At 38.3% G+C, this 27,143-nt stretch overlaps 1 protein-coding gene across 1 annotated transcript; it reads left to right on the top strand.

Annotated features, from left to right (window-relative positions):
• Positions 1 to 657: 657 nt before the first annotated feature.
• Positions 658 to 26,548, top strand: NPHP3 (nephrocystin 3). Its single transcript, XM_015854073.2, is given in 29 exon segments — positions 658 to 924; positions 927 to 965; positions 968 to 1,077; positions 1,493 to 1,618; positions 3,594 to 3,744; positions 5,420 to 5,572; positions 6,563 to 6,696; positions 6,918 to 7,078; positions 9,175 to 9,322; positions 9,875 to 9,949; positions 10,498 to 10,677; positions 11,650 to 11,753; positions 12,535 to 12,649; positions 13,426 to 13,569; positions 14,110 to 14,207; positions 14,689 to 14,791; positions 15,400 to 15,482; positions 16,479 to 16,617; positions 17,405 to 17,569; positions 18,211 to 18,308; positions 19,124 to 19,246; positions 19,648 to 19,837; positions 19,976 to 20,217; positions 20,616 to 20,691; positions 21,565 to 21,692; positions 23,515 to 23,755; positions 24,584 to 24,709; positions 25,501 to 25,616; positions 25,818 to 26,548. Coding segments are annotated over 29 exon segments (3,942 nt in total). The 5' UTR covers positions 658 to 731; the 3' UTR covers positions 25,999 to 26,548.
• Positions 26,549 to 27,143: the final 595 nt, after the last annotated feature.

Raw genomic sequence — 27,143 nt, 5'->3', positions numbered from 1 at the left:
ATAACAATGATAGGATGAGAGGGAACAACCTCAGATTGTGCCTTAGGAGGTTCAGGTTGGATATTAGGAAGAATTTCTTCTCAGAAGGAGCGGTGCTGCAGTGGCACAGGCTGCACAGGGAGGTAGTGCAGTCACCGTCCCTGGGGGTGCTGAAGAACCGTGTGGATGTGGCACTGAGGGACACGGTTTGGTGGTATGATGGTGATGGTTGGAACTGATGATCTTAAGAGTATTTTTCCAGCCTAAATGATTCTATGATTCAAAAGTCAACTATTTTAGGTGGTGAAAGATAGTTCCCCTCAGTGCCTCATCCTATTATAAACTCACACCACTGGGCTTGCCTGCTCTGCCATATCTCAGTTTAGCTCCTGTTTTTTATTTTATTGTTTATTTTTTTCCTAAAGCACAGTCTCAGAGGAGCACATTCCCACTCCCGTCCGCCGAGTTCGTGTCTGAGGAGTCCGCGTCCTCTCCCACTGCGGAGCCCTTCCCTTCCATCAGGGAAGACTCCCAGCGAGCGGGACGGGGCGGGAGTGAGGGAAAGAGGGAGGCGGCTTCCTCTCGCCCTCCCTTCCTCGTCGGCCGCCAGCAGCGAGCCATGGCCCCCGGGTTGGGAGGGCGCTGCGGCTCGGCCGGGCCGGGGGAGCGCTGAGAGGCGGGCGACCGGGGCGGGATAGGAGGCAAGCAGCCGTCGGGCACCTCCCCTCAGTGCTAACCCCCCCACCCCAGCCATGGGGACGGCGTCGTCGCTGGTGAGCCCGGCGAGCGGGGTCGGGGAGGTGATCGAGGACACGTACGGTGGCGGCGAGGCCTGCGAGATCCCGGTGGAGGTGAAGCCCAAAGCCCGGCTGCTCCGCGGATCCCTGCGGCGCGTCGGCGCCTCACGGCCCGGCGGCCTGATCGGGGCAGCCTTCAAGTCTACGGCTTCGTGCAGGAGCTGGAGTGCGTGGCCGAGTACGAGCGACTGAGAAGGAGTACGAGATCTTCCGCGTCAGCAAGAACAACGAGGTGGCATCCATGGTGAAGAAGGAGGCCAAGCTGGACAGGGAGAACAAGAGGCTACGAGCGGAGCTGCAGGTAGCCCCAACCACTGGGTCTGTGCTGCTCACTTGGAAGGCTGTGGCAGGGAGGTGAGATTGTGATGGCTCATCCTTCCCAAGGAAGGCAGGGAAGCGGTGCGCATCCCTGTGCCATGCTGGTAGTCGTCGTGCCTCTCTCTAGGCAGGGCTGTGTGGTGCTTGGCATCTCCTTGGTGTAAGAAGAGTTGTGGGGTAGCATCATATTGAGATGAGGTGACAGAGGAAAATGGTACCTAACCCTGCCTTCAGCATAGAAAAATGGTACTAACCCTGCCTTCAGCATAGAGGTACCTAACCCTGCCTTCAGCATAGAGATGTGAGCATCATATTGAGATGAGGCTGGGAAGTAAACTAAAACCATTTTATTGCCAGTTGCCATTCTCTCAGTAAAACGGTGCGTTCGATCTTTTCAGGCACTTCAGAAGACTTACCAGAAAATACTGAGAGAGAAAGAAAGCGCATTAGAAGCTAAATACCAAGCCATGGAGAGAGCTGCCACATTTGAACATGATCGAGATAAGGTCAAAAGGCAGTTCAAGGTATGGCCTGACTTTTCTTTTCTTGGGAAAATGATCAAAAGTAAGTTGATACTTAAGTCTCATTCCCCAAGGGAATCTCTTCAGACCAGTTTTCATGAAGATCTGCCCTAAAAAGATTGAGGTATTGTGGTTGTAGCTGATTATTTCCTTCAAGGTAATCCCACCAAAACTTATCTGTAAGATTAAGAGAAAAAGCAGAAAAAAGCTTTTAAGATACTGAAGTAAATTATGCAGAGATATGTCTTAAACTAAATTCCTGTGTTATTCCAACACAGATCCTTGCAACTTTCATACCCGAGAGTGACAGGAAAATGTGGGCCTCAAATTGGCACATGCGGAAGAAATGTGTAAACACAGAGTTGTATTTCTGAATCTACTTATATTTAGCAATGTAAGACTTCTAACTCATTGCAGTGTGTATTGGTGCATCTGTTTTGGCTGCTAAAATATGAGAGACCATTCAAGATAAAAGCATTTGTACTACTTTATGGAAAAGTCGAACTGATACTTTTGGTTTTCCTTTGCTTCTTATGAGGGTACTTCCACCATTTAACATGGGGAAACAGACCTTGATTTTGCACTGTTTTCAAGATTTTTAGATCTTTAGTTATAGCAGGTGTTCATATTTAGCAGATACATCAAAAGAGAACTGTTTTTGACCTCATTTAAGAAAATGAGACTGGAAGAGGATTTAATCTCATTCTATTTTAATCTAGTTTCTTTTTTCCTTCCTCTTGTGATGGTAATAATTTTAAAATAGGACATCTGGAATACTACAACGTTTCTATTTTAGGAATTTAAATTGCCACTCTAGTCAAAACTAAATACAAGATTATATGTAAAAATGTTAAAATACATGGAAAAGTAAAAGAGAGCTCTTTGAAGGAAATTACCACATTCCGTGATTTTAGAAGACATTTAATTTAAAGGGTCAGGAAAAATGCTTGTCATTTTTTAATGAACTTCCCAAACTAATGTGGACTCCTAACTTTCAGAATAGTATGTGCTAAGCTTCAAATGGTAAAATTTTAACATCAGATAATTTTGAACTGTTTTTCTTCTCAATTTATAGGCTCCTCGATTTGTTTTTAGTTTACGTTCCCCATGCTTCCCTTTCCTTTCCTTTCTTTTGTACTTTTCCTTTCCTTTTCCTTTCCTTCCTTTCCTTTCTTCCTTTTCCCTTCCTTTATCCTTTCCTTTCCCTTTCCTTTCCTTTCCTTTCCTATTTCCTTTTCCTTCTTTCCTTTCCTTTCTTTCCTTTCCTTTCTTCTTTCCTTTCCTTTCTTTCCTTTCCTTTGCCCCTTTCCCTCTCCTCTCCTCTTCGCCCTCTCCTTCCTTTCTGCTTCCGGGTGTTCTCCGTTCTCTCCCGTCTTCCTGTCCTTCCTCTTCCCCCTCTCCTCGCTCCTTCCCACCTCCACTCCCCTCACACCCAATCAAGAGGCTTGGCTTATCGTTTTCGTTGGCCCATAGCCTTCCTCTCTTCCGTTTTCCCATTCCCGGCTTTTCCTCCTAAGGTCTCCCTTTCTTTTTACTAGTTTTGGAAACAACAAACTTAATCAAATAATCAATACTAACTTACTTCCTCTAAACTTTACCTCACAATATTTCCCACCTCCACACCAACCTATACCATACGTCCCGTTTTACAACCACTTATCAACCCACTTTCCTTCCCTTTCCCCTCCCCTTCCTGTGGCCCTTCCCTTCCCTTCCTCCTTCCCCTTCCCCCTTCCACTTCCCCTTGGAAGGCCGGTTGGAGGTAACGACACATATGACCAAATACTTCTCTTGCTAAATGAATACTAGAAACTTATCTTTACAGTTGAAAGTAGTAAATAGCTTCAGATTCAGGAATCTGATATTGAATTTCAAAAGATAATAGTTTGTATTTCAAACTTACTTTTTGGTTTTGTTTTCTGTTCTTTGGTTTTGTTTTCTGTTTTTTGGTTTTGTTTTTTTTTTGTTCCACTTGTAGATTTTTAGAGAAACAAAAGAAAACGAGATTCAGGACTTACTGAGGGCTAAACGAGACCTAGAAGCAAAACTTCAGAGACTCCAGGCCCAAGGAATCCAAGTGTTTGATCCTGAAGAATCTGATTCTGATGACAATTGTACAGATGTCACAGGTGAGAATTTCATCCCCAGCATTTAGTGCTGTAATGTGACTGAAAGTCTATGAATAGTAGAACAGAAGGCAAAAAATTGCCTTCTGCTTATTAATCCAGCTTGAAAAGCAACAAACAGTATTTTAAAGGATTAAAGGAGCTGACTTTGCAAATATAGTTTATATTATGGAAGCCCCAATTTTCTGGTCTCAGAAATTAATCAGTTTAAAAGAAAATATCACACTGTCAAGAAATAGAGGAAAAGGGACTTAAAACAGAATAAAAATCATTCTGTGAACAATTCTGAGTTTCCAGTCTATTCTAGATTTCTTCTAAGTATTCTTATTCTAGATCTGGGAGATTATGTTCCAGAGGATCCAAAAGAGTACAACTGAAACCAGAGGGAATCTTGGGCGGACTTATAGTCTGTCTGTTAGTCTGTGATGAAAGATGCCAGTCTCAGTTGCTGTGCTTTTCAAAGTAGCAGAGTTAGGTGTATAACAAACATGATCTAGGTACCTGCTAACAGTGTGGATTCACATATACCTGTCACCAATCATCTGTCTGTGTACCTGATGGGAAAGGCAGCAGTAAGAATAGTGGCCAGTTAATATCTTGACACTGTTAAGAATGTCCACCATTACATCTTGCAACACCTAGGATTACTGAGGAAACACTGTGTCCAAGTGTTGTTGTGCAACATTTGCTTTCACAGAATCTCAGAATCACAGAATGACCCGGGTTGGAAGGGACCTCAAGGATCATGAAGCTCCAACCCCCCTGCCTGGCAGGGCCACCAAACATACACATTTACTAGATCAGGTTGCCCAGGGTCCCATCCAACCTGGCCCTGAACACCTCCAGGGACGGGGCATCCTCAACCTCCCTGGGCAGCCTGTTCCAGGGCCTAACCTTCTCTTAGTGAAGAACTTCCCCTTGACATCCAACCTAAATCTTCCCTCTTTCAACTTAAAACCATTCCCCTTGTCCTGCTTTGCTTGCTAAGATACATCATCATTTACATCTTGGTGGCAGTATAAATATGTGGTCTTTGAAACTAGAAATATTTCAAAATGCATTGACTGGCTCTTTGCATGCCAATTGCCCATTTGATATACCATAGTGGTATAGATGGTTTTTTTTCTGCCTTTTGTCTTAAATTCAGTTTTGAATTCACACTTCCCTTATGTTTTTCTAACTGTTATTCAATTCTCTGTTTACCTTCATTAAAGAATATTTAATGTTTTGGTAGTTTATATAGTTTGATAGAAGTGTAATTCATACATATTATGAAGAGATGCTGTGAATGCTGTCTCACAAAACACAGAAGATATATTTCAGAGCTCCTCTGTGCTATTTTAGCTCTGGAACTTTCCTGAACAGAAGTTGTCAGTTTTGTGATGTAAACAAATAACTGAATCAATACTGTAAACAGTCTTCCTGATTTATCATCCAAGACAGCATTTGAACCCAACTGATATGAGCAATGTATGTAATAACAAGTAACAGCAAATAACCTCATCCTTTAGTAGTATGGCTTCCTATTCACTTCAGATTAGCATTCTCTGCTAAAGGTGAAAGAAAGAATGATGTTCACTAGCTTGTGACAGGTGATATCAGCTCAAATATTTGACTGATAATTTGCCATGTTTTGTGATCATGAATGGTTTTTTTGGTTTGTTTATTTGTTTTTTAGCTGCTGGCGCTCAATCTGAATATTGGAATGGAGGAGCTTTGGGAAGTGAGCCATCCATGGGCAGTATGATGCAACTTCAACAGTCTTTCAGGGGGCCTGAATTTGCTCACAGCTCTATAGATGTTGAGGGACCATTTGCAAATATAAACAGGGGTAAGTAATGCGGGACTGTTTTGTAGGCACAGTATGCGCTTGTGTCTTTTTTTTAATCCATTCCTACATAATTTGGCAGAAGGATTGAGATACTTCCTTGTAAAAATAAAAGGACCCTATGAACATGCCAAGTTGTGTTTAATATACTTGGTAGCTATGGTATGTGCAGTACTGAGTTTAGCAAACAGCAGTGAACAGCTCCCAGTTGTGAATAAACCAAAACCAACTTCATTCCATGTATTGATTAAGGAAGATAGTTTTCTCTTCCAGTGCTGACTGTGGTTCTTTTTTTCCATTTTGATTAAAATTCTCAACTTCCTGACTGTGACTGTTATTTTGGTGCTAGCATAAAGTATATTCCTGTTTTCTCATTGGATTTGCAAAGTTTTTGATTCAATTCGTTGAAATCTGATGGCATGACAAACATATATGCATTGTTTTATGAATTAGTGTTAGACATTTTGTTATCAGTAATTGTTACTTTTTAACTTTGTTTCCCATATTGCTTCCTGCAATTTGCCTTCCTCTGCTCTTTTTCCCTACTGTTGCTGTGGCACTGGAACCCTCCCTGCATGGCAGTTCCTCCCTTTTTAATTTGGTCCTTAAGACTCTGGTTCAGAAGTCTACCTACAGAGTGGGAGGGGAGAGACTGCTCTGCAATGGCTCCAGCTTCCTGTACTTATCTTTCCACTGAACTATTTGGTACTGAAAGGGAAATGTGTCTCAGGCTTCAAAGAATGATGAACCACAAGCAGAAGAACCGAGGAAAGTTAAAGTTTGTTACTGCTGTAGTGAATTGGCATATTGTACAGGTAGAGAACACTGTGCCCTCTATCCTAAGAAGAGGCACTTCCCAGTTTCACCTTCATTAACTGGCTTGGTCTTGTTGAAATACATGCAGATCAGAAAGAGGAAAGAGATGATTACTTGTCCATTATCGAGCATAATCAGATATGGAGATCTTTTGACTTCATTTTTTTTTGTTGGCAGATGACTGGGATGCTGCTGTTGCCAGTATATTACAGGTTACTCCTCTGTTTTCCCACTCTCTGTGGAGTAACACAGTGAGGTGTTTTATTATTAGCACTGATGAGACTCAACCAGAAGTGGAAATCTTCATCAGAGTGAGTACCCGACAAACGTTTTGTTTCCCCTTTGATACTGATTCAGAAATTTCTCTAATATTTCTTAAGAGTTTTGGTAACTATCTTGAGTTCAGTGAATTCAGAGGAAGCCTTGTCAAGGAATTCAGGGGAAGAAATAAGATAGAAGAAAAATTATGAGGTTTATCTAGAAGATTCTATACAGATTTAGAAATAAAGCAGTTGTTCAAATTTGCTTTCAGAACTACTCACCAAAACTTCAAAGAATCTGTGAAACAATGGGCTACTTCTTTCAAGTTGTTCATTTTCCAGCAGCAAATGAAAATCATTTTAAAGAAGTACGAAAATGGGAAATTGAAAAAAGTTCATTAGTCATTTTACTCCTACATTTAACTTTGCCAAGGTGAGTATTTCCCAGGTTGGGAAAGCAAATGGAAATCAGTAACTTATGCAGAATGCATAGCTTATTAAATTGTCTGTGGTACTTAATTGAGTACAATTTCTGAGATAATGTCTTCTAAGTGATACTCCTTCAACCTTTAGGTTTACTGGTGCAAACAGTTAAGATAATGTGTCGATTTTGTTGTCATTTACTTTTCCTGTGTCTATAGATTCTGTTACAATACTGCATAAAATATGTCTTTGTAATAAGGAAACGTTTTGCTTTCCAAGAATTCTGCCAGGCATATTGCTGGAATCTTAGGAATTCAAATTGGTTGGCATTAATGTCTTCAGTGTTTTTCATTTGCTTATCTATCCTTACACCTGCCCATAGTATTTTGCTTTTGTTCTGTCTCATACCCATGAATGGATGGATGTTGAATCACTTGGCTAATTGAAAAGTACAGTTAAATGAATGAATCTTTAGTCTCTGTCTTCTTTCTGGACTGATTTCACCAACATTCTGTGCAGTAACTCTCTACAAATACACCAACTCTCTACAAATGGATTTACTGAACTTATGTTTTAAGACAAATGGTGGTGCAACATGTTCCATTTTTTTTCAGTGTTTTGTTGTATTTGCCTAATCTTCTAAACAAAGAAACATAACTCACTAAATGAAAAATGCTGAAGATATTGTTAGAATTGCATTAGTGGCGTTAGGACTATTTATTTCTCTTGTGCATTTGGGAAGTTTGGGCAGAAAATTTGTTTTTCGTGGTTTGGGGGAAAAGGGAATTAGTTTTGTTGAAAAAGAGATGAAAAAGGATTAGAAAATGTAATATAAAAATTCATGGAATGATCATTCCAAAATGCCTGTATGGAAGCAAATTTTTGTAAGTGGTGATATGCATTAGGTTTTGGATTGGGGTTAGATTTTGTAATTGAAGATTTCACAGCTGTTGCATTATTAGAGCTCTTATATTAACTAGACCTGCTGGTTCTGTAAGTAAATCATCTTTCCCCAGAGATCTAAAAGCTTGCTTAAGACAGTATTAGCTCAGGTTTACAGTAGTCAAGTACACGAGGGAACAGCCAGGTACTATGGATTATTTATTTTATTTTATTTTATTTTATTTTATTTTATTTTATTTTATTTTATTTTATTTTATTTTCATATAGAAGTTGGGATACAGCTGCCACATGTTTATGCTCTGAGAAAGAGTGTCAGCTGCTGAGGGGCCATTGCCCCCCCAGGGGAGCACTGTTGCCAAATAACCTAGCTTTACATATGTGTGTCACAAGTACTTGAGAATAAATTCTTCCCTCCCCTTATTCTTCCCTCCCGTCCCTCCCGCCCCTACCCCCGCCCCCCCAAAAAAAACACCAAAAAAACAACAACAAAAAACTCAAGCAAACAGCAAAGGTCATCAAAAACATAGAATAGTATTTCTGCCAAAGGTATTCACTTATTTCTCTCACAAAATCTGTGATGAAACTCATAGTGCTCATATGAAGAAAATAATATTTGAAAAATCCTGTCTGCTACTGTCAGCATCCCCGGCTTACATAGGTCCTTTTGTGGAACAGCAGTAGACTGCTTGGTTTGATATCCATGGAATCAGTTCCTTCACACATACTGAGTGCTTTGGAGATTGGCTAGAGACTATCCTACATCTCAGATGCTAATGGACTCTTCCTTATAATGTGCATTCCTTCTTCAAGGAATAAGACAGGGCCTTCAGAGAGGTGACTGCAGGGCATACAGTATGGTATTTGTTAATGTGAATCCCAATTTTGTTTCCATGCAAAGCAATTATTTTTCACTCTGCATTTTGGCATGACAGGACAATGCACTTTTAATTTACAAAGCATTAACCATAAAAATTAATAAAGTTTTCATAATTATAGTACAAGTAGCATAAATTTCTCTTTTACATGCTCTTTGCTTCTGCATTTATCTTAAATACTCAATTGAAATATTTGGTTATCTTTGTTGTAAATAGATATGACTTTTGAATTAGATTTTGCAGTGAAACCCATCTTCGGATCTTGTGTTGATTGAGCTATTTACTACAGCAGTGTAATATAGCACAAGAATGCTGATTTCCAATCTAGTTGTTTGTTGGAAGACTGTGAAGAAGCCTTCTTGAAAAATCCAGAAGAAAAACCCCGTCTGATTTACCACAGAATGGGTGATGACAGAGTCAGCTCAGACTCAGTGCAGCAGTTAATTGAGCAAATTTCTCATGTGAACAAAGCAAAGGTATAGTATTTCAAATGCTGTTAAATTTTAAAAGGCTTACCTTCCTATAGTGAATAAGATCAAATGTTAGTAGTCTAAGATTTTCAGAGAAATTATATTACGCTCATTGCTCTGGATACTCATTATATGAGTAGGAATTGAATCTGAAATTTATGAAGATTATGAAATTTTCATTGGCAGGGGAAAGAAAACCCGCTGTATTTTTACTGTAAAAAATCCCTGTGTTATAGGGGTGGAATTTCTCATCTGTGTTTAGCCATGTAAAACGCTAAAGCTGTGTTTAACTAAGGTTTCTCTGCAGCCACTGAAGGCATATATGTACCTCCAGAGAGATTCCTTGAATCTCGAAATAGATCTCCCTCTTTAGAGAGGACAGTTGAGAGCAGCTGGATTGAGACTGAATGCCAAAGTTTTAAACTCTTAAGCAAAGTGAGTCTTACCTGAGAAGTACAACAGAATTGAGTTTAAATGTGTTGCGGAATGTTTTAAGTCCTAAATATTATTCCCAATTGGATTCAGGGTTACGTCATGCTTCATCATTTATTTTTTCAGAGGATTGATCACGTGGGAGATGTGGAGGAAGGAACATATGAAATCTATACTTGTGTGGAGAAGATAATTAAACAGGTAGGGTACTTGATGCTTTGCAGCTTCTTTTCCTACTCAGATTTATGATCTCAGATGCTGTCGGTATGATTGTGATATGCTGATTCAGTGTAACTCAGGTATTCTTTTTGTGTTACATCACTAGTACCTGGCAAGCAAGGAAAACTTGGAATGGAAAAAGAAAGAATCCAAAATTAAGCAATGCCTTTATGCAAAGAAGCAGGAATAACATGGTCCAAGGGGTCAAGCATTGGACTAAATTTTCTGTTGAAGTGATGCTCCTTATCATGGAGTAATTAAAGATTGTGTAGCCCATTCTCTCTTTAACCGTCCGTGTTGTGTTTTGCTTCCACTAGCTGAAGAGTGAAATTAGTTTATTGAGACCTGTGATTGTTTGATATAATAGCCTGTTCAACATTTAAAATCCCTGCCAGTATGAAAGGAAATGAACATACTGATGTTAGCAGAATGACACCCACACACTCTGGCATTGAGAGTAATACCATAATGTATCTACACTTTTAAAAATTATAGTTGCAGTTATTTCCACATTATTCTGTTTCCCTCAGGATATTTTGGGCTGTGAAATGACAGAACTGGAAGGCAAAGATTTGGGTAATAAGGAAGAGTCCACTGCTCCTGAAGAAGAAGTTTTTGGAGATGTACTGTGGGATGCGCATGATGAACAGGAACAGATGGAAGCTTTTCAGCAAGCCTCTAATTCAACATGTGAGCTGGGATTTGAGAAAGTACGTACACTGGAGATGTATATGGATGCAGAGGAAGCCATCACTCATTTCCCTCTCTTGTGGGGCAAGATGTAGTTCTACTGAAGAAGTTGTGTCTGAAAGCATCTTTGTGGCTGCTACTCCTTAGGCTAGGAGAGACCATATGCCTTATGTAGATGGCATATTTATTTTCTGGGAGAGATGCCAGTTTGCCTGTTGTTGAATGGCATTGATGAAGAAGCAGTTGTTGTTGCTATACAGGGGAAAAGCACTAGAATAGTGTGCCAGAACTTGAGTGTCCTCCTCTTAGACTTTGAATGTCAATAAGGAAAAGCTCTGAATGTCCTTTTTTGAAGGAAACTGGAGCTCTATCTTGACATCTGGCACTAGGGTTTTTGCAGGTGGCTAATGCAAAGATTTCGTCTCATTATGCAACCAGAGGTATTTGAAAATAACAGTAAACTTAAAGGTAAAGAGATTCTGAATAACTCAGTACTACCTTGTTATTGGAAATACTTTTTAAGGCGTTGTTAGTGTGGTGTCAAGAACAGATACGTGCAGGGGAATTATAATAGAATGTAGAAAGTAAAAACACTGAAGTCATGGAAAGTAAGTGGCATCAAATCTGATGTAGGCAACATTCTCTGATGTAGTGATGTAGTGTAGGGATTCAGTTTCTGTGTTAATATAAATTAGGATCCCAGTTTTACTAGTAGTACTGATTCTTTTACTTTGCTGTTCATATATTGGCAACGAATTGGAGAACTGTGCTAACTATATCAGGTTTTGAAAAAAAACAAGAGATTGTAGACCTTGTGGTTTAAGCTTTCATTATAGATGCTGTTTCCTTTTGTGTTTGCTATATTTTAGTGTTTATTTCTCTATCTTAATAAACTTGAACACGTATTTAGTTTTTGGGTAGTATACAGTAATAAGCAATATATTTTTTTCTTAAACAGCAAAATGTTTATAATGTTTATATCTTTTTAATAGTATTTTGAACGTCTAAATGACCTTGTAGCAGCACCAGCACCAATTCCACCTCTGCTTGTATCAGGAGGACCAGGTTCTGGGAAATCTCTCCTTCTGTCAAAATGGTAATGTACTTTTTTAAAATTTAACTTTTCTTTTTCCTTTCCCTTTATCTTTTTTCCAGTTTTTCTTATATCTTTTTTTTTCCCCTCCTTTTCCCTGTTTTTCGTTCCCTTTTAAAAGTCTTTTATTTTTTATGAAATTTAAGAGAAATGTTTCCATTACATTTAAAATATTGTATCAATTTGATAAAAAGAAAAGTGAAGATGTTTGTAAAGCACTGATGTTATGAAACAGTCCTGGAAAGTTTTACCATGTTTGAGTAGCTGGATTGGCTTTAACAGCTCCCTGATTCTGATGTCCTTGTGTGGCATACATAGATGGCTTCAGTAGCTCATAGCGTTGCCCTTCTCTTGTACCAAAAACAGTCATTTGGAGTCTTTTTCATTCAAATGAAGGAAAGATCAGACCAAATAATTTATCATAGCAATACATTTTACAGTCACTTCTAGGTTACGACAAGATTTGCTGTCATAAAATAAATTGATAGCGCCATTACTTCTAAAAAGCTCAGTATTATGTGAATATCCAGTGCCACAAAGGGTAGTTGTTAATGGCCACTGGTGCTGGCGGGTGCAAAAGTGATAACAGACATGAAAGGTTCAATTACACATCAGAAAACATCTGACATTTTGTAAGGTGAACACTGAACACCCCTAGCTCAGTCATTCTACTGCTTTTGGCAAAACTCATGATTATTAAGTTACATTTGCAAAAATAGTCTGTTAAGTGTTATTTTTGGTGTTTTTGTTGTTGTTTAATTGTTCTTTTTAATTCTCTCTGTAGGATTCACTTGCAGCAGAAGCATTCACCAAACACTCTGATTCTTTATCACTTTGTTGGGAGGCCCATGTCAACCAGTTCAGAATCTGCATTAATAATTAAGCGCCTTACTTTAAAGGTATGTTGTATTATTACATACTCTGCTTTGCATGATTCATTGGAAAGTGCCAGTGTCTGTGTGTAGATCAAAAGGGAAATTTCTACAGGCTCTTCTACATCCATCAAGAGCAATGAAAGTGTAAGACATTATAGAAGGGGGGAAATCTAACACTATGCATGGAATAAAGATACCTTAAATTGTTTCTCTGGGATATTTGTGATAGTTATACTTCCAGTGACAAATACTGATGGCTTATACGGCTTTATAAGCTTCTTCCGAACTTTTCTGCTATTTTGTCAGAGAAGGAGGTAGTATCCCAAATATATCTGTAGAAGCCTGAGGCTAGATTTGCCAGTTGGCACTGTTTTTTTTCTTAGACCAGTCTCTCTCCTATGTCCTATTATTTTGCAACTGGGTTAGATATTTGGGAAATAAAGTGTTTTTGTGCCAGGGTCTGAACTCTTTTTTTTCCTTCAGTTAGGAAAATGAAATAAATTATGTGCTCCTTGCAATTTTCTCATGTATTTTATTTAACCTGTGCAACTTTGAAGTCCTTTTAAGTCTCCAGATCCCTTGTCCGTTATGTAAATTCATGTTCTCTTTGTAGAATTATACAATTAATTTAATAAATATTCCGTGTTCTGTATTAACTAGAAGAAAAGAATCCTAAGTGAACTTGACCAGATTTACCCCAACATTACACATTTTATTTTCCTTTTATGTCTGTGGATCTTTATTAAACTCATAGTTGACTTTTAAGGTAGAATTTGTTGTATTTGTTTATAATTCTGCAGCTTATGCAACATTCCTGGTTAGTGTCACCTCTGACCTTGGATCCTACTAAACTTCTGGAAGAATTTCCCCGTTGGCTGGAGAAACTTTCTGCACGTCATCAAGGCAGCATAATTATAATTATCGATTCTATTGACCAAATACAGGTATATTTTCAGTATGCTTAGCATTTGTCAATCCAAAAGTAATGTTGATTATTGCAAAAGGTTCAGCTATGTCTGCATAGCAGAAACATTAATGTTTTCTTTAGTCTAATGAGCACATATAGAGTAAGTGCAAGCGCAGATGAAGTAAAAGTCTTTCAGTTTCATAGATGAAATTTGTGGGTTGTGGGGGTTTTTTTTTTGTTTTGTTATTACCTTTTTAACACCTTCATTTTTGAGCAGCCCAGATATACTATTTATGTAAAAGTTCTTCACTGTGAACTATTTACTGGGTATGCAAATAGCCCAGTCTTTGAGATAAATATGTTAACAGTAGTGTTCTGTCTGCTTTATTTAATGTTCAGTCCCACTGATTTCACTGGATCATTTGGTACTATTTCAAGAATCAGATTGTGAACAATTTGTAGTTCTGCGCTGGAGATCTCAATACTCCATTCTCTAAGCTGTGTGATGAATGAAACCTATCAACTTCTGGCATTTGTTTTGAGCATTTGTATTAAATAATCAAAATTTGTTTTTAAGCAAGCTGAAAAGCATATGAAATGGCTGATAGATCCGCTGCCAGTGAACGTGAGAGTGATTGTATCAGTGAATGTAGAAACATGTCCACAGGCTTGGAGGTATGTTATATTTATGAGATGTTTCAAGATAGCTTGTCTTAAAGTAGTTGTTTTAAATTAAAGTTACTAGTTGAAGAGCAAGTGGTCAGATTTTTAAGGCCTAGAATTGTAATCAGTACAGTACAGTAGGTTTTGCAACTGTTGAGTATCATGGAAGCTTTTCAATGTAACTGCAGTTTTATTTGTTATGAAACCAGGTTTTTGTTTTGTTCTGATGGATTTATCCATGTGACTGTATGGGAAAATATACTAAATGCAATCACATGCATATCAGGAAGCACACTATTGTGATGTAGATTTAGAAAAAAAGAAGTGGAAATTTGGCTAGTGATGATTAGAATTTCTTAGTAGCAGAGAATAAGTTCAATTACTGATTTGATATCAATCATTAAAAACTATGGAACTTTGATGTACTTTATTTCCCACTCTTTATATGCCATCTAATAAGTCTGGACTATAATTTTGCTCTCTCTTACCAAAGGTTGTGGCCTACCCTTCATCTTGATCCACTGAATTCCAAGGACGTTAAAGCTCTCATTAGTGCAGAATGTAGCTCTGCGAATGTTAAACTGACTAAAGAGCAGGCAAGTCTTCTGCAGTTCTTCTAAAATACTTTAGTAAAACTTCTAATGAAAACATGGAAAGATGAAACAAGTACAGCTGCCAAAAGAAAGTAATATATTTAGCTAAGTAAGACTGCTCAAATCAGAATGTAGTTTGAGGTTATTCTTTTTTACGCTGTTTTTTTTTTTTTTACGTCGTGGCTCATGGCATCAAAGCACAGATGGAATAGTGTAAATTATTAACTGGAAAACTGTATGGTTGCACATATTGCTGTAAACATATTCTTTCATTTTAAACTCATAAAAGATTTAGTATTGCATGGTAATGTAACAATGATTGACTAAGTGGGGAAAAGTTATTTTACCTCTTTGCCTTGGAGATCGATGCTGTGAGGTAATCCTCATCTTTAGAGATGAAATGATTAGATCCTAATTGTTCTAATATTAAACTAGAAGGGAAACTTTAACTTGCATGCTCTGATATCTAGAAAAGAAGAGTTTCATGTCATAATCATCAAATATTATAAGAAGAAACACATTTGAACTTTTTGTTTTCTTGTCAAAACATGAGCTTCTTATTGGTGCGGCTGATTTATCTTAGCTCACAGATTTTGTTTAAAATCTTACAGGAGAAGAAGCTTGAGAGACATTGTCGTTCTGCCACAACTTGCAACGCTTTGTATGTCACTCTATTGGGCAAAACCATTGCTCGGTAGGTACAGATGATCCTGCAGTTATGGTCATTACTGGGTTAGAAGGTTGTCAGTAGGTTTGTTAGCATTTTGAAACAGTCACATAATATAGAATGCATCCTTCTAAGGAAAAACAGCAAAACAGTGTCTGAAGTTTTCCCACATCACTGACTGGAAATGCAATGGGAGTAAATGGATGCATATCATCTCAGCCATTTTGATACTAAGTGAATACATATAGCTCTGAATGTATCCTTCTGTTTTTCTTGTCTTTTTTTGTTCCTTTAGTTTCTAGATATGACAATTACCTTAATGCCTTTTAGTGGCATTTGGAGAATTATGTTATTGTTTTGTTAAATGGTTTAATTCAGATCTGTTGTATTTACTGATGTACCAGATAGCTTGCTTCATAGATTTTAAGGCTAAAGAAGAGTTCAGTGTTTGCTTAGTTTAACATCCCTCACATGGTATTTTACTTCTAATTCCTGCTGTGCAGAAAATTAATCTTCCCTCTTGTGCAACAGAATATGTCCAAGTGCACTGGTTTATTATTAACCTAGACTTCATCTTGTTGAGAAAATCCCATTTATAATTTAGAGGCTCCCAGAAGATGATAATTTACTCTGGGTGACTGATTTTCTTTCTTTATTGTTGCTGTTTTATGTTCTGGAATGCTTAATTGCTCTTGAAAACATGCCTTGTAAATGCATGAGGTGAAACGGCAGCATGTGGTTTTATCTTTATCCAGTCTGATGTTCTTACTCTGTGTGCTTGCTGGAGGAAAGAACGCAGCAATGTACCTTTTTCTTGGAAATAAAAATGTTGCAGTTACTTAGAGAAATCAGATAGGTGGCTCCAGGAATTTCAACTCTTTTGATTTTAATCTTGCCAGGTACTGTGAGCCTTTGAAACTCAATAGAAGTTCAGAACATTTTTGAGGTAGATCTTTTTGGTAGTTTGTTTTGCTCAGCCAAATTTAATATGCTAAGCCATGTTCCTTTTGTCCATTTTCTCAGTGTTGGAAGTGCAGGAAATATTGATGAAACACTTCAGCAGTGTTTCCAGTGCCAAGACACAGTGTCCTTGTACAGGCTTGTTCTGAGATCAATTCAAGAATCATTGTGCAGTGACAAAGAGAAGGGGCTTTTGAGAGAGGTAAGCAGAAAACGATTGATAGAGGAAATATATATTCTTTCCTGTAAGGATTCTTTCATAAATTAGAAATAATAACTAACTTATGTATGTTCAAATGTGTAATTCAGGGAATGTTGTGTTATTAACTATAGACAGAAAATTTTACTAATCTAATTTTAGCTGTTGTGTAACATACAACTTCTCTGTGTTGAATTTAAAGTAAATCATTATCTCACAGAGCAAAACAAAACTTTTCCACTAAGATGTGGTATAGAATCAACACTTCCTTTTATACCCTGACCAAAGGGTTGAGCACAGTAAGTCTAATCAAAACACGATGTTCTATGAATATAGGGCACAGTATGTTCAATTACTGATTCCTCTTCCTGACTACAGAATTCTTTCATTCTGTGGAACTTTTGTTTTTTAGTTAGGTCATGATACTTGATGGTTGCAAGAAGTTCTTCAGTTCTGGCAGTACCTTCAGTGTGCTTTACTTGGATTAAAGTCCCTTGTGGCAATGGATTTACTTTTTCTCTAAGCGGTTGAGATGATGATCTAAGGAACCGTTTGTTTGTTTCAGATTTCAGCTAATGTTCCTATTTGGTGCTTCATCTTTTTAGAATATTAAACCATTAACACTGAGGAAAGGGTTTGTGTAGGTAGCATTTTTTCCTTGGCGTATAAAGTTATACACAGTGATGCCCAATGTTTTCTTTTGTATTTTAATATATCTGAATTCAGAGCTCAGATATATTGCAAATATTGCAGACTAACTGTGTAGGATGATTGTTCTGCTTTTACATAGATACTGTGTGTCATTGGTGTTAGCCACAATGGTGTGAGTGAATCTGAGCTGATGGAACTGTATCCTGAGCTGTCTTCTGCAGTGCTAGCTTCACTCGTTCACAACCTGCACAAAATGTGTTTGCTGACATATGGCTGTGGTTTGCTCAAGTTCCAGCATCTCCAGGTAACTTTTTTAGTTCTAAAGATGTGCAAGTAAAATTCTGCCAGTGCAAAAGCTTTTGTCCAGAATCTGGTCTTGACTGCATTGTGGTAGATAAGAAAGACATTTCAGTCTATTTCTGCTCATTCAACTTTATGGCTAGTTAAACTCAGAATTAATTTTTCTTTCTTAAAATTTAAGCTGTTCATTTGCCCTGTGACATTCTTAATCCCTGCTGTTCTTTTATTATTAATAACACAGTTATTGATGTTTGTGTTTACTCATTCAGTTTTCCTTAACTTTTCCCCTGATATTAGAATTACTTTGAAGTACTATAGCTGTGTTACCACTGGTGGTCAGTATTGTTGAGCTGTTGAAAAGGTGGCATCTCAAGCCTTCAGAAATTTCTGACTATTAGATGTTAACTCAGTTGTCTTAGAAAGCACTAGTTCCATATGAACAAGCTGAACTGAAGGAGAAGAGAATGTTATCTGGATAACCAGGTCTTCGGTATAAGTGCACAACAACATTTGTAGTGCCTTTGGAGGAAGATTATGCAACATGAGACTTGTTTGATTAAGTAAATTCTTTCATAGTTCTCTGTATGTCATTTGTACTTAACAAATTAGATGCGTACTCCATCTCTCAATTGTATTCCCTTTCAGGCTTGGGAGATGGTGAGATTAGAGTATATGGAAGAAGGTGCCAATATTATTTCAGCCTATAGACAAAAACTTGTGGACTATTTCACCATGCAACTAAGGTAGGTTGTAATTCCTCAAGACGTGCTAAACCTCCTGGATATTTTTTTTTCTTCATTATACCTTTTTGACCCAGTTTGTAAGTAATTGCTGCAAAATAACCCTACAGAACCCTCGATGTCATTTGACCTGTTTATTATTGATATATTGTCTCTTAATCTTGGAAAAGATCGAGGACCGTGGTGGGAAATACACATGAAAAGATGTTACCATGTTATAATCTGTGGTGTGAATGTATATTGCTTTTGTTATTTTGTGGTAACTGACCCCATGTAGATTTTTAACTCCTAGTAAATGCTAGGAAATTTGAGGTTTCTTGGAACTTGAAGAGACAAGAGACTTTGCATTCAGCAAGCAATAGGCACATATGTAAGAGGAGATCCAGTAGTATAGCAGAAAGGCTACAAGTTGATGCCTATAATGAAAATAGGTTTGCATTTGCAGTCCCTAGTCAGTGTCCCAGCTGTGGAGTGCTGCTGCTCAGAGCATGAGTTGGGTAGCAGCAGGCCAACAGGGCCACAGTGTACCAGGGAAAGGAGGCACCAAAGGGTCAGTGTTTCTGGGCTACAGTTAGGCTGGCAGACCCATATTAGCCCATGGGAGAGAGAGGAACAACTTCCTATGATTTCCTGGAGGTTCCAGGTCTCTCTCAGGTAACAGTGGATTGAAGATGTGAGAAAACAGCACGTAGGTCTCATAGCAGTCTGTCTATTTAAACATACAGGCATGGTACGTGTATACTTGCCTTTTTTTGCATCACATTGATGAGTAGTATTAGGTGTGTCCATTGATATTTTTATGGCTTTTCTTTAAATAGTCGAGACCGAGTGACGTGGAGAAGTGCAGATGAACTTCCCTGGCTCTTCCAACAGCAAGGTGACAAGCAAAAGCTACACAAGTGTCTTCTGAATCTCTTTGTATCCCAGAACCTTTACAAAAGGTACAAAATTAGCCACTGTTTTGGGGGGGGGTGTAAATGCTTCAATGTATTTTTTTTTCTCATCAAGCACATTAAATATGAAGTATTTGATAATTATTTACTTTAGAGTATAAATCAGAAAATGATAGATACAGATTGAAAGAACTGAAATACTAAAGGCTGAAATGGTAATACACTGGTGATTCTGTTCTCATATGTCATGTATTTTTTCATTTCTGTTATAACTGGGGCTTTGGTAAAGGCGTAAATTTGAGGCTTGAGTTGTTAAACAGCAACAGCCTCAACAGATTGTAGCATTAAGAGAAAATTCATGCATATGGCCCTATTCTTCTAACGTAGCGTCAATCTGAAGAGAGAGGTGTCAGAGATAAGATGAGCTTCTTATTTCCTTGTTAAAACAGGGGACATTTTGCAGAATTGCTGAGTTACTGGCAGCTGGTTGGGAAAGATAAGAGCTCTATGGCAGCTGAGTATTTTGACTCTCTGAAAGAATATGAAAAAAGCTGTGAGGGAGAGGAAAGTATGATCTGCCTGGCTGATCTTTATGAGACCCTGGGACGGTTTCTTAAGGACCTAGGTCTTCTCAGTCAGGTGAGTACATTTAGAGACTTGTAACAGCAAGGAGGCAAATTAAGCAGAGCTGACTGTGTGCTTTCCATTGCAGCTGTTAAATTATTGTAGTGTACAAAGTGTTGCTTGCTGTTCATATTCTGAACCTCATTGTTACAGGCTGTAGCTCCTTTGCAGCGGTCTTTGGAGATTCGAGAGACTGCGTTGGATCCAGACCACCCAAGGGTGGCACAATCACTTCACCAGTTAGCGGGAGTTTATGTTCAGTGGAAGAAGTTTGGGAATGCTGAACAGCTCTATAAACAGGCACTGGAAATCTCTGAAAATGCTTATGGGGCTGAACATCTTCGGGTAGCCCGTGAACTTGATGCTCTTGCCATGTTGTACCAAAAGCAAAACAAGTAAGATTGACTATGCTTGTGTTTTTCTTTAATGTCAAAGTGCTACAAAAATAACTTTGCAGATATTTTCTTCCTGAAAACAGACTGTTTCTGTAGTAATTTTTAGAGTTTCCTAACTTCAACAGTGAGCATACCCTCTGTATTCTTGTAGCAGGCCGTGCAGTACAGGTCAGCTGCTGCGCTTAGTATTTCAACAAACTTCTAATAAGTCACAGATGAAGGAGGAGCATTGTCTGGCCCCAAGTATTTTGGATTTTCTTTATATTGAACAAAAAGAGTGATTTTTTTTTTTCCCCAACATTCTTAAGTTCTCCTTATACACTTAAATAACTTAAAAGTTTTTCAGAACACCCAGCTACATTTGGCATTCTCTTAATGCTGTGAATAACTGTTTTCAGATATGAACAAGCTGAGCAGTTGAGGAAAAAGTCCTTCAAAATACGCCAAAAAGCAGCAAGACGAAAAGGCAGTTTGGTAAGGAAATGTTTGATGTTTAGAAAGAATGCTCTGTTAAATAGATGATAAAGTGTGTCTGCAGTGCTGACAAACCTGGTGCTAAAATGCTTTTGATAAGTGGAGGCATAGGTAGTGAGTGGCATAGCAGTGGCTTTGGTAACTGCCCTTAAACTACTCTGGAAGTGGAGATGAATCAGGACAACTGGTATGGAGTTGAGAAGTGGAAAAGAAATAAGCTTGTATATACATTTTAGGGCTGCAGAATTACTGCCGATAGAATTAGCTGTCAAAACCACAATGGAGAAAGGTATTCTCCAGAGATAACAGAGGCTTTCATCCTACAAATACTATGGAACAAAATCCATATAGCAATGGATAATCTCAGTAACAGAATTATGTGCCATGCTGAGGTTTTTCCCTATTTTTACTTTTCTTTTTTTTTTTTACTTTTATTTATTATTATTTTTTTCCTGTGTCAGCTGTGTGTTGTTAAGCATTAGCTTGTCAGTTAAGGTCCATGTGAAACCTCAAGTTATACTTTAAAGAACCTTTGTATGGCATTTAAGATAGGAGGTCGGCTTGATTTTTTTTTTAAGTTTATAAACTTAAGGATTTCATCTAAATGGGTTTTTTTGAACTGTGGAGTTTAAATAAAATAGCATGTTTGATATAGCAAAAAAGAGAGATGTTTTACAGCACAGTAACTTAAGTTTCCTGGAAGCATGATTGGTGAAACTTGCCGTTAGACTGTGAATAAGCAGAATGCCATTGAGCTTGAGAACAGGAATTAAGTAGAATTGTTTTCCTCATTTGATGTAAAACCTGAGTCTTTTAATTTTCTGCCTTCAGTAACACACTTTGATGGTTGACTTTCCTTGTGTTTTGCTGTAGTGTGGCTTTGCTCTTCTACGTCAAAGAGCCCTGCAACTGGAAGAGCTCACATTGGGCAAGGATACATCAGACAATGCTCGAACCCTCAACGAGCTTGGAGTCCTTTATTACCTGCAAAATAATCTTGAGTAAGTTGTGTTCTTTGTGACACCCCCACTGAGCGTTCTCCTAGATCACACATGGAAGCCAAGTCTGGAGAACTAGCATTAAATTTAGAGACCTGGTCAGACATGGTTATGGTGATGTCTGTGGTTCAATCTGTTTTTGTTTACTGTGAAATTCACTCATATTTTCTAGACTTGGTGCCACTAAATTCTGTTATCAAATGGGTTTATTTCCTGCATTCAGAACTGATATTTCATGGTTAAAATTAACTAGCCTTATTTGCAAGTACCAGTTCTCTCTCAAAATATATACTCTCTCAGCTTCAGAATTTTTGTCACTGTCCTTTGTAGTATTCATTCTTTGACATCAGGATTGGTCTTCTTCACATCAGTTAAGTTACCAGTATTACAAGAAGTCGTGAGTTAAATATTTATTCACAGTACATGTTATCCTCAAGTCTTTTAAGGGCAAAGGAGGATAGAACAACACAACTGCTCTCTAAGTGCAGGTAGAAATAAGCAGGATTATGGATGAAGGGGAGTGCCATGTGCAGTGCAGTTCTGATCACATGGTTAGTGATTTCTTCTGTCCACACGCAGTCTAGAGATGGGTGTTATGAGTGAAGCGTAGAGTCACGTTATGCCCTGCTCTCCTGAACTGAATCTTTCCAGGTAAAAAGGAAAGGGCACAGCAAAAACACAAGAGTAAGTTCTGAAAGTGTTTTTATGTTCTCCCTCTATTTGATGTTTAAGCTGCAAGTAGTTCTTGGAAGACAGCAGTAATATATTATAGTTTAGAATCTGCATCCCTGTTAAATGTGGGATTTTTACAGTGCAGGCCTTGGTTTTGAAACAGCCATTGAAAATAGATGCTTGTTTTATTTTGCCCTCGTGAAGCCACATGAAACTGGCTCATCATAGAGGACTAATATCTATTTGATCTCATATGGAATCATTTTGAATTCCACATTGCTCAAATGTAGTACAGCACAACCAATTTTTAGAGTAAACATATCTCTGCTGTTTCACATGCGAGTGAAAGTATAAACCTTGTTCTGGTGAAGGCTGAAGTAATTTTAATGGCTGTTGTGTATCTCTTCTGAATCTGTGAGTCCAGGATTGAATTTTTTGATGATTTGATACAATAAGAATGAAATCAATGGCAGAAGGGTGTGTCAGTAGCAGTTGCTATGTATCACGCTTCATCCTCTGCCCCTTGCATAGGGAGAACACCTTTTGACACCTGTGTTAGAGCTCTAGAGTTGAATGTATAGTTCTGCATAAATGGTCTTCCTAGTGTGAAATAAATTTTTCTGATTTACTAAACTACACTCATAGGAACCAAAGTCACACAAAATTGGTGTGTATGTCAGGATGACAAAATACCCAGTTATAATGGATGCTGCCAGTGTTATGTGGGGATCACTCATTGTTTGTGGTAGAGGAAGTGCTATAAACCCATAATAGTAGTACGCTGTTCTAGTGACATTAAAGGAATGCTTTTGATTGGAAAATGCTTCAGTGTTGGCATTATAGTGTCTTTTCCATTTTGTCCCTTCCAAATAGATTCTACTATAAGAATCTAGCTCATCATAAATGATAGATGTGATAACCTGATCATGAAGAAGTCATGGGGTTAGTTTAATGTTTGCTGAAATCTTCTAGACTGGTTTTTTTCAGTTCTCCATGGAGGTTCTGCCCTTAAATGTGAATTATCTCTCTTCTTAGCAGGGTTGGCCTGCATGGTTTCTACAGTTTCTGAGACTGAGCTTATTCTGTTTCAGTCACATCAGCCTGTACAGATGTTAAAAGCTTTAAAATCTTGCTCCACAAATGTGTTCTGTAGGACAGCAGAACTTTTTCTGAAGCGCTCCCTGGAAATGAGAGAAAGAGTCCTGGGACCCAACCATCCCGACTGCGCACAGTCTCTGAACAATCTGGCAGCCCTGTACAATGAGAAGAAGCACTACGAGAAGGCAGAGGAACTCTATGAAAAGGCTTTGGACATCAGGAGGAGAGCATTGGCTCCAGACCATCCCTCCTTGGCTTACACAGTGAAACACCTGGCAGTGCTGTACAAAAAGATGGTAAAGTACAACCCTGTTATCTTTTCACATGACCTAAAATGATGTTAGGGCCTGCAGTGATGCAGTCTTCCATCCAGAAGGGGTGGGGCTGTTTTATTTTTGTCTCTGTATAGAAGATGCTTGTCAAAGGGACTTTGTTTCCAAAAAGCTCGTTAACTTTTTCAAGACGCGCTTTGCTTAAAGGAAAATCATTTGTGAGTGATGTCTTCAGTGTCTTACATGCCCAGTATTCACCATAATGGATGATTTCTCACCTGCTTAAAACCTAATGCTTTTGTTGCAGCAGGGGAAGCTCTTGCCAGCTGTATTTGAGTTCTGGCATTGAATATCACCGCTATTCCAGAGCAGATAGTGCAAACAGCACTTACGTAATCTGAAAACTGCTCCTGAGTGAAGGCAGCCACATTCCCATTCCCATATCAATAAAATTTAGGCACCTTAGGTCAAAGAATAAGGTCTCTGCTCTCATTAATGGCAGAATGAGGAAGTGCAAATGGAGAAAATTACTTGAGAAAAGTACAGCTGAGAATTCTTTTTAACAGCCTTCTGGATTAGACTCTTGTGGGAGAAAATGAAATAAAAAGGAAGAAGCAGATGTAGCTGAGAAACACATTAGCTGGAATTGAATATGCTCAGTATGTTGGAAAATTAATCTTAATAACTATTCACAGTGAATAATCTGTGTGGAATATAACTATGAGTTGACCAAAGTTAAACCCTTATTCTGGAAACAGTTAGAATTCTCCAAGCTTTTTGTTTAAAATATATTTTTAGCCTCATCATTTTGATACAAGATGATCGAATTGTTTTTTGCTGTGCTGTTTGTAGGGAAAGCTTGACAAGGCTGTTCCTCTGTATGAACTAGCTGTTGAAATACGACAGAAGTCATTTGGCCCCAAACACCCCAGTGTAGCGACGGCTTTGGTGAATCTGGCTGTTCTTTATTGTCAGATGGTAAGTTGGTGGTGTCTGATGTGTTTAGCATTCTGGTTTTGGGCTCCTTTAATGACTCACTGGATAACATAATCTTTTGTAACTTGTGTCCGATAATGAAGAGTGCCCATCTGCAGCAGCTGTGACGCTGTAACTAAAAATCTGAGAGCCTTCACAGCTGATTTGTTTTATAATGTCTACAACTAATATGAGACTTAAAGGAAATGCAGTCAACTGGATTCCTTAATTAGTATCAATGGGAGCAAGCTGTTTCTTGTATTCTTTGTTTTTGCAATCTGCACATCGATTTTAATCAGTGATTAAAGCTGCTTCAGGTAAAATTAAAGAGCGTTTGGTAACTCAGAGTTTTCTGGCACAAATATTGAGGTTTTCAAGACTGCCTAGAAGGACCATATCCTAACTGGGAACTGATCAGTGGGAATAGGATTTGCAAGTGAAAGCTTGTGGCTTTGACATTTGCAATTATCACCCTCATCTACCAGCAATATTGAGAATCACAGAATTGTAGGGGTTGGAAGGGACCTCTAGAGATCATCGAGTCCAACCCCCCTGCCAAAACAGGTTCCCTACACCACATCACACAGGTCGGCGTCCACGTGGGTCTTGAATATCTCCAGAGAAGGAGACTCCACAACCCCCCTGGGCAGCCTGTTCCAGTGCTACGTCACCCTTTTTATTGGTTGTTGAATGTACAAGAATTTCTACCCAGGATGTGTCGCTACTATGTAGGTAAAAAAGGCAGTAACAAAAGTAATACGCTTTTATAACAACCAACTTTCTTATTCCCAAAGAAAAAGCAGACTGAAGCTTTACCTCTTTATGAACGTGCATTAAAGATTTATGAAGACAGCTTTGGTCACATGCATCCTCGCGTGGGAGAAACTCTGAAGAACTTGGCTGTGCTCAGGTAAGATTATATGCCTTAGCCCTATAAAATCATATCACTATAAAAGGTAGGAGATAAAAGTGAAATATATTGGACTTGTGTATTAGGAAAGGAGGGAGCCTTAATTACACTTGCTGATTGCACTGTTTGCATGTCAGTTTGAATGAACTGACAGACAAGTTTTATTTGTTTATTTCATCTTTGTTTTCCTCTTCTCCCAAGCTACGAAGGGGGAGATTTTGAGAAGGCAGCTGAACTTTACAAGAGAGCTATGGAAATAAAAGAAGCAGAGACTTTGTTAATAGGTGGAAAAGCAATTTCTCGACACTCATCAAGTGGAGACACATTCAGTTTAAAAAGTGCTTTATCACCAAACATTTTCCTGGAACATGGACAAAGGTGATAGAAACCTGCTCAAAGAAAAGGTAGTTTCTATTGCTATTTTTATATAAAACTATTAAGAAAACTTATTTTTCCTGGGTTAAATTACTACTTTGGAACTTAAGACTGTCTTTGTGAATGACAGGGAAACATATTTAATCTTAAAATCCTTCCACGTTAACTTTGTGGAATGTGTGGTACGAAGTGAGATTCTTCCACTGTGCACAGAAATGTGTATAAGGTACTTGCTTAAGCAAACTTACATTCAAGAGACTTCTGCAAAAACAATTGGCATCCTTGGGAAACAAACATATCTTAAGATACAGCTGTATACAAGGAAAACTCTTTCGGAGTTCGGATTCAACAACTGTAGCTGTTCAGTGAAAACACTTTCAGTGAGGAATCTGAATGAAAAGGAGCATGATGTGATGCCTTCTTGTTAAACCTTTAAATGCACTTCCACTATTTAATCTCATTGAGTCCTTTGCAATCCAAGAATGCTTGTGTAAGCTGGAAGAATCTACCGATGCAAAATAGCTTGCCATCTAATAAAAAGATGCTAATCAAATCTACCTGCTGTATTTTCTTTTAATTTCTGAGTTACTCAGGAGAAACATTTTCAAGTCTTTTTATTCAGTGCATGTGAATTTTTCTGCTTGCAGAGTAAATTTATCCAATTTTGGAATTGAGTTAAAAGGGATTAAGTGTTGATCCTTTATAACAGCACTCTGCTCATTTTTCTCTTTAGAAAAAGGCTTCTTGAACAGAGGAAGTTTTTCCACTGCGTTCCTGCCACTTTAGAGACCCATGTTTGCAGGAATAAGAAAGAAAAAGAAACCTCCTTCCTTTCCCCCCTTCTCAACTTCTATTTGTTTCTTCTGTCTACTCTTCTAAGGTGTGATGATACCTCTCTTTAAAGCCCATAGGATGAATTAACGGATGTCTGAGCTAGCCTATTAACTCTGTTCTGATTTTAACATACACAGTGAAATATTTTGCTCTGTTTCCTTAGCACTTCCACTTTCAATAGGAAACTATTTTGTAGCCCTCCCGTCTAATCAAACTTTCCTCAGTTAATGATTTGTAGTTCTGAATTATTACTGTTCTTCATTTGAGTGATTTCCCTCCCCATTTCCACATCAGTCATATAACTGCTTTTGGAAAAAG

This window comes from Coturnix japonica, chromosome 2 (assembly GCF_001577835.2).
Source record: "Coturnix japonica isolate 7356 chromosome 2, Coturnix japonica 2.1, whole genome shotgun sequence".
In the NCBI taxonomy this organism is placed as follows: Eukaryota; Metazoa; Chordata; class Aves; order Galliformes; family Phasianidae; genus Coturnix; species Coturnix japonica.
This window is presented reverse-complemented; position numbering and strand designations above follow the sequence as displayed.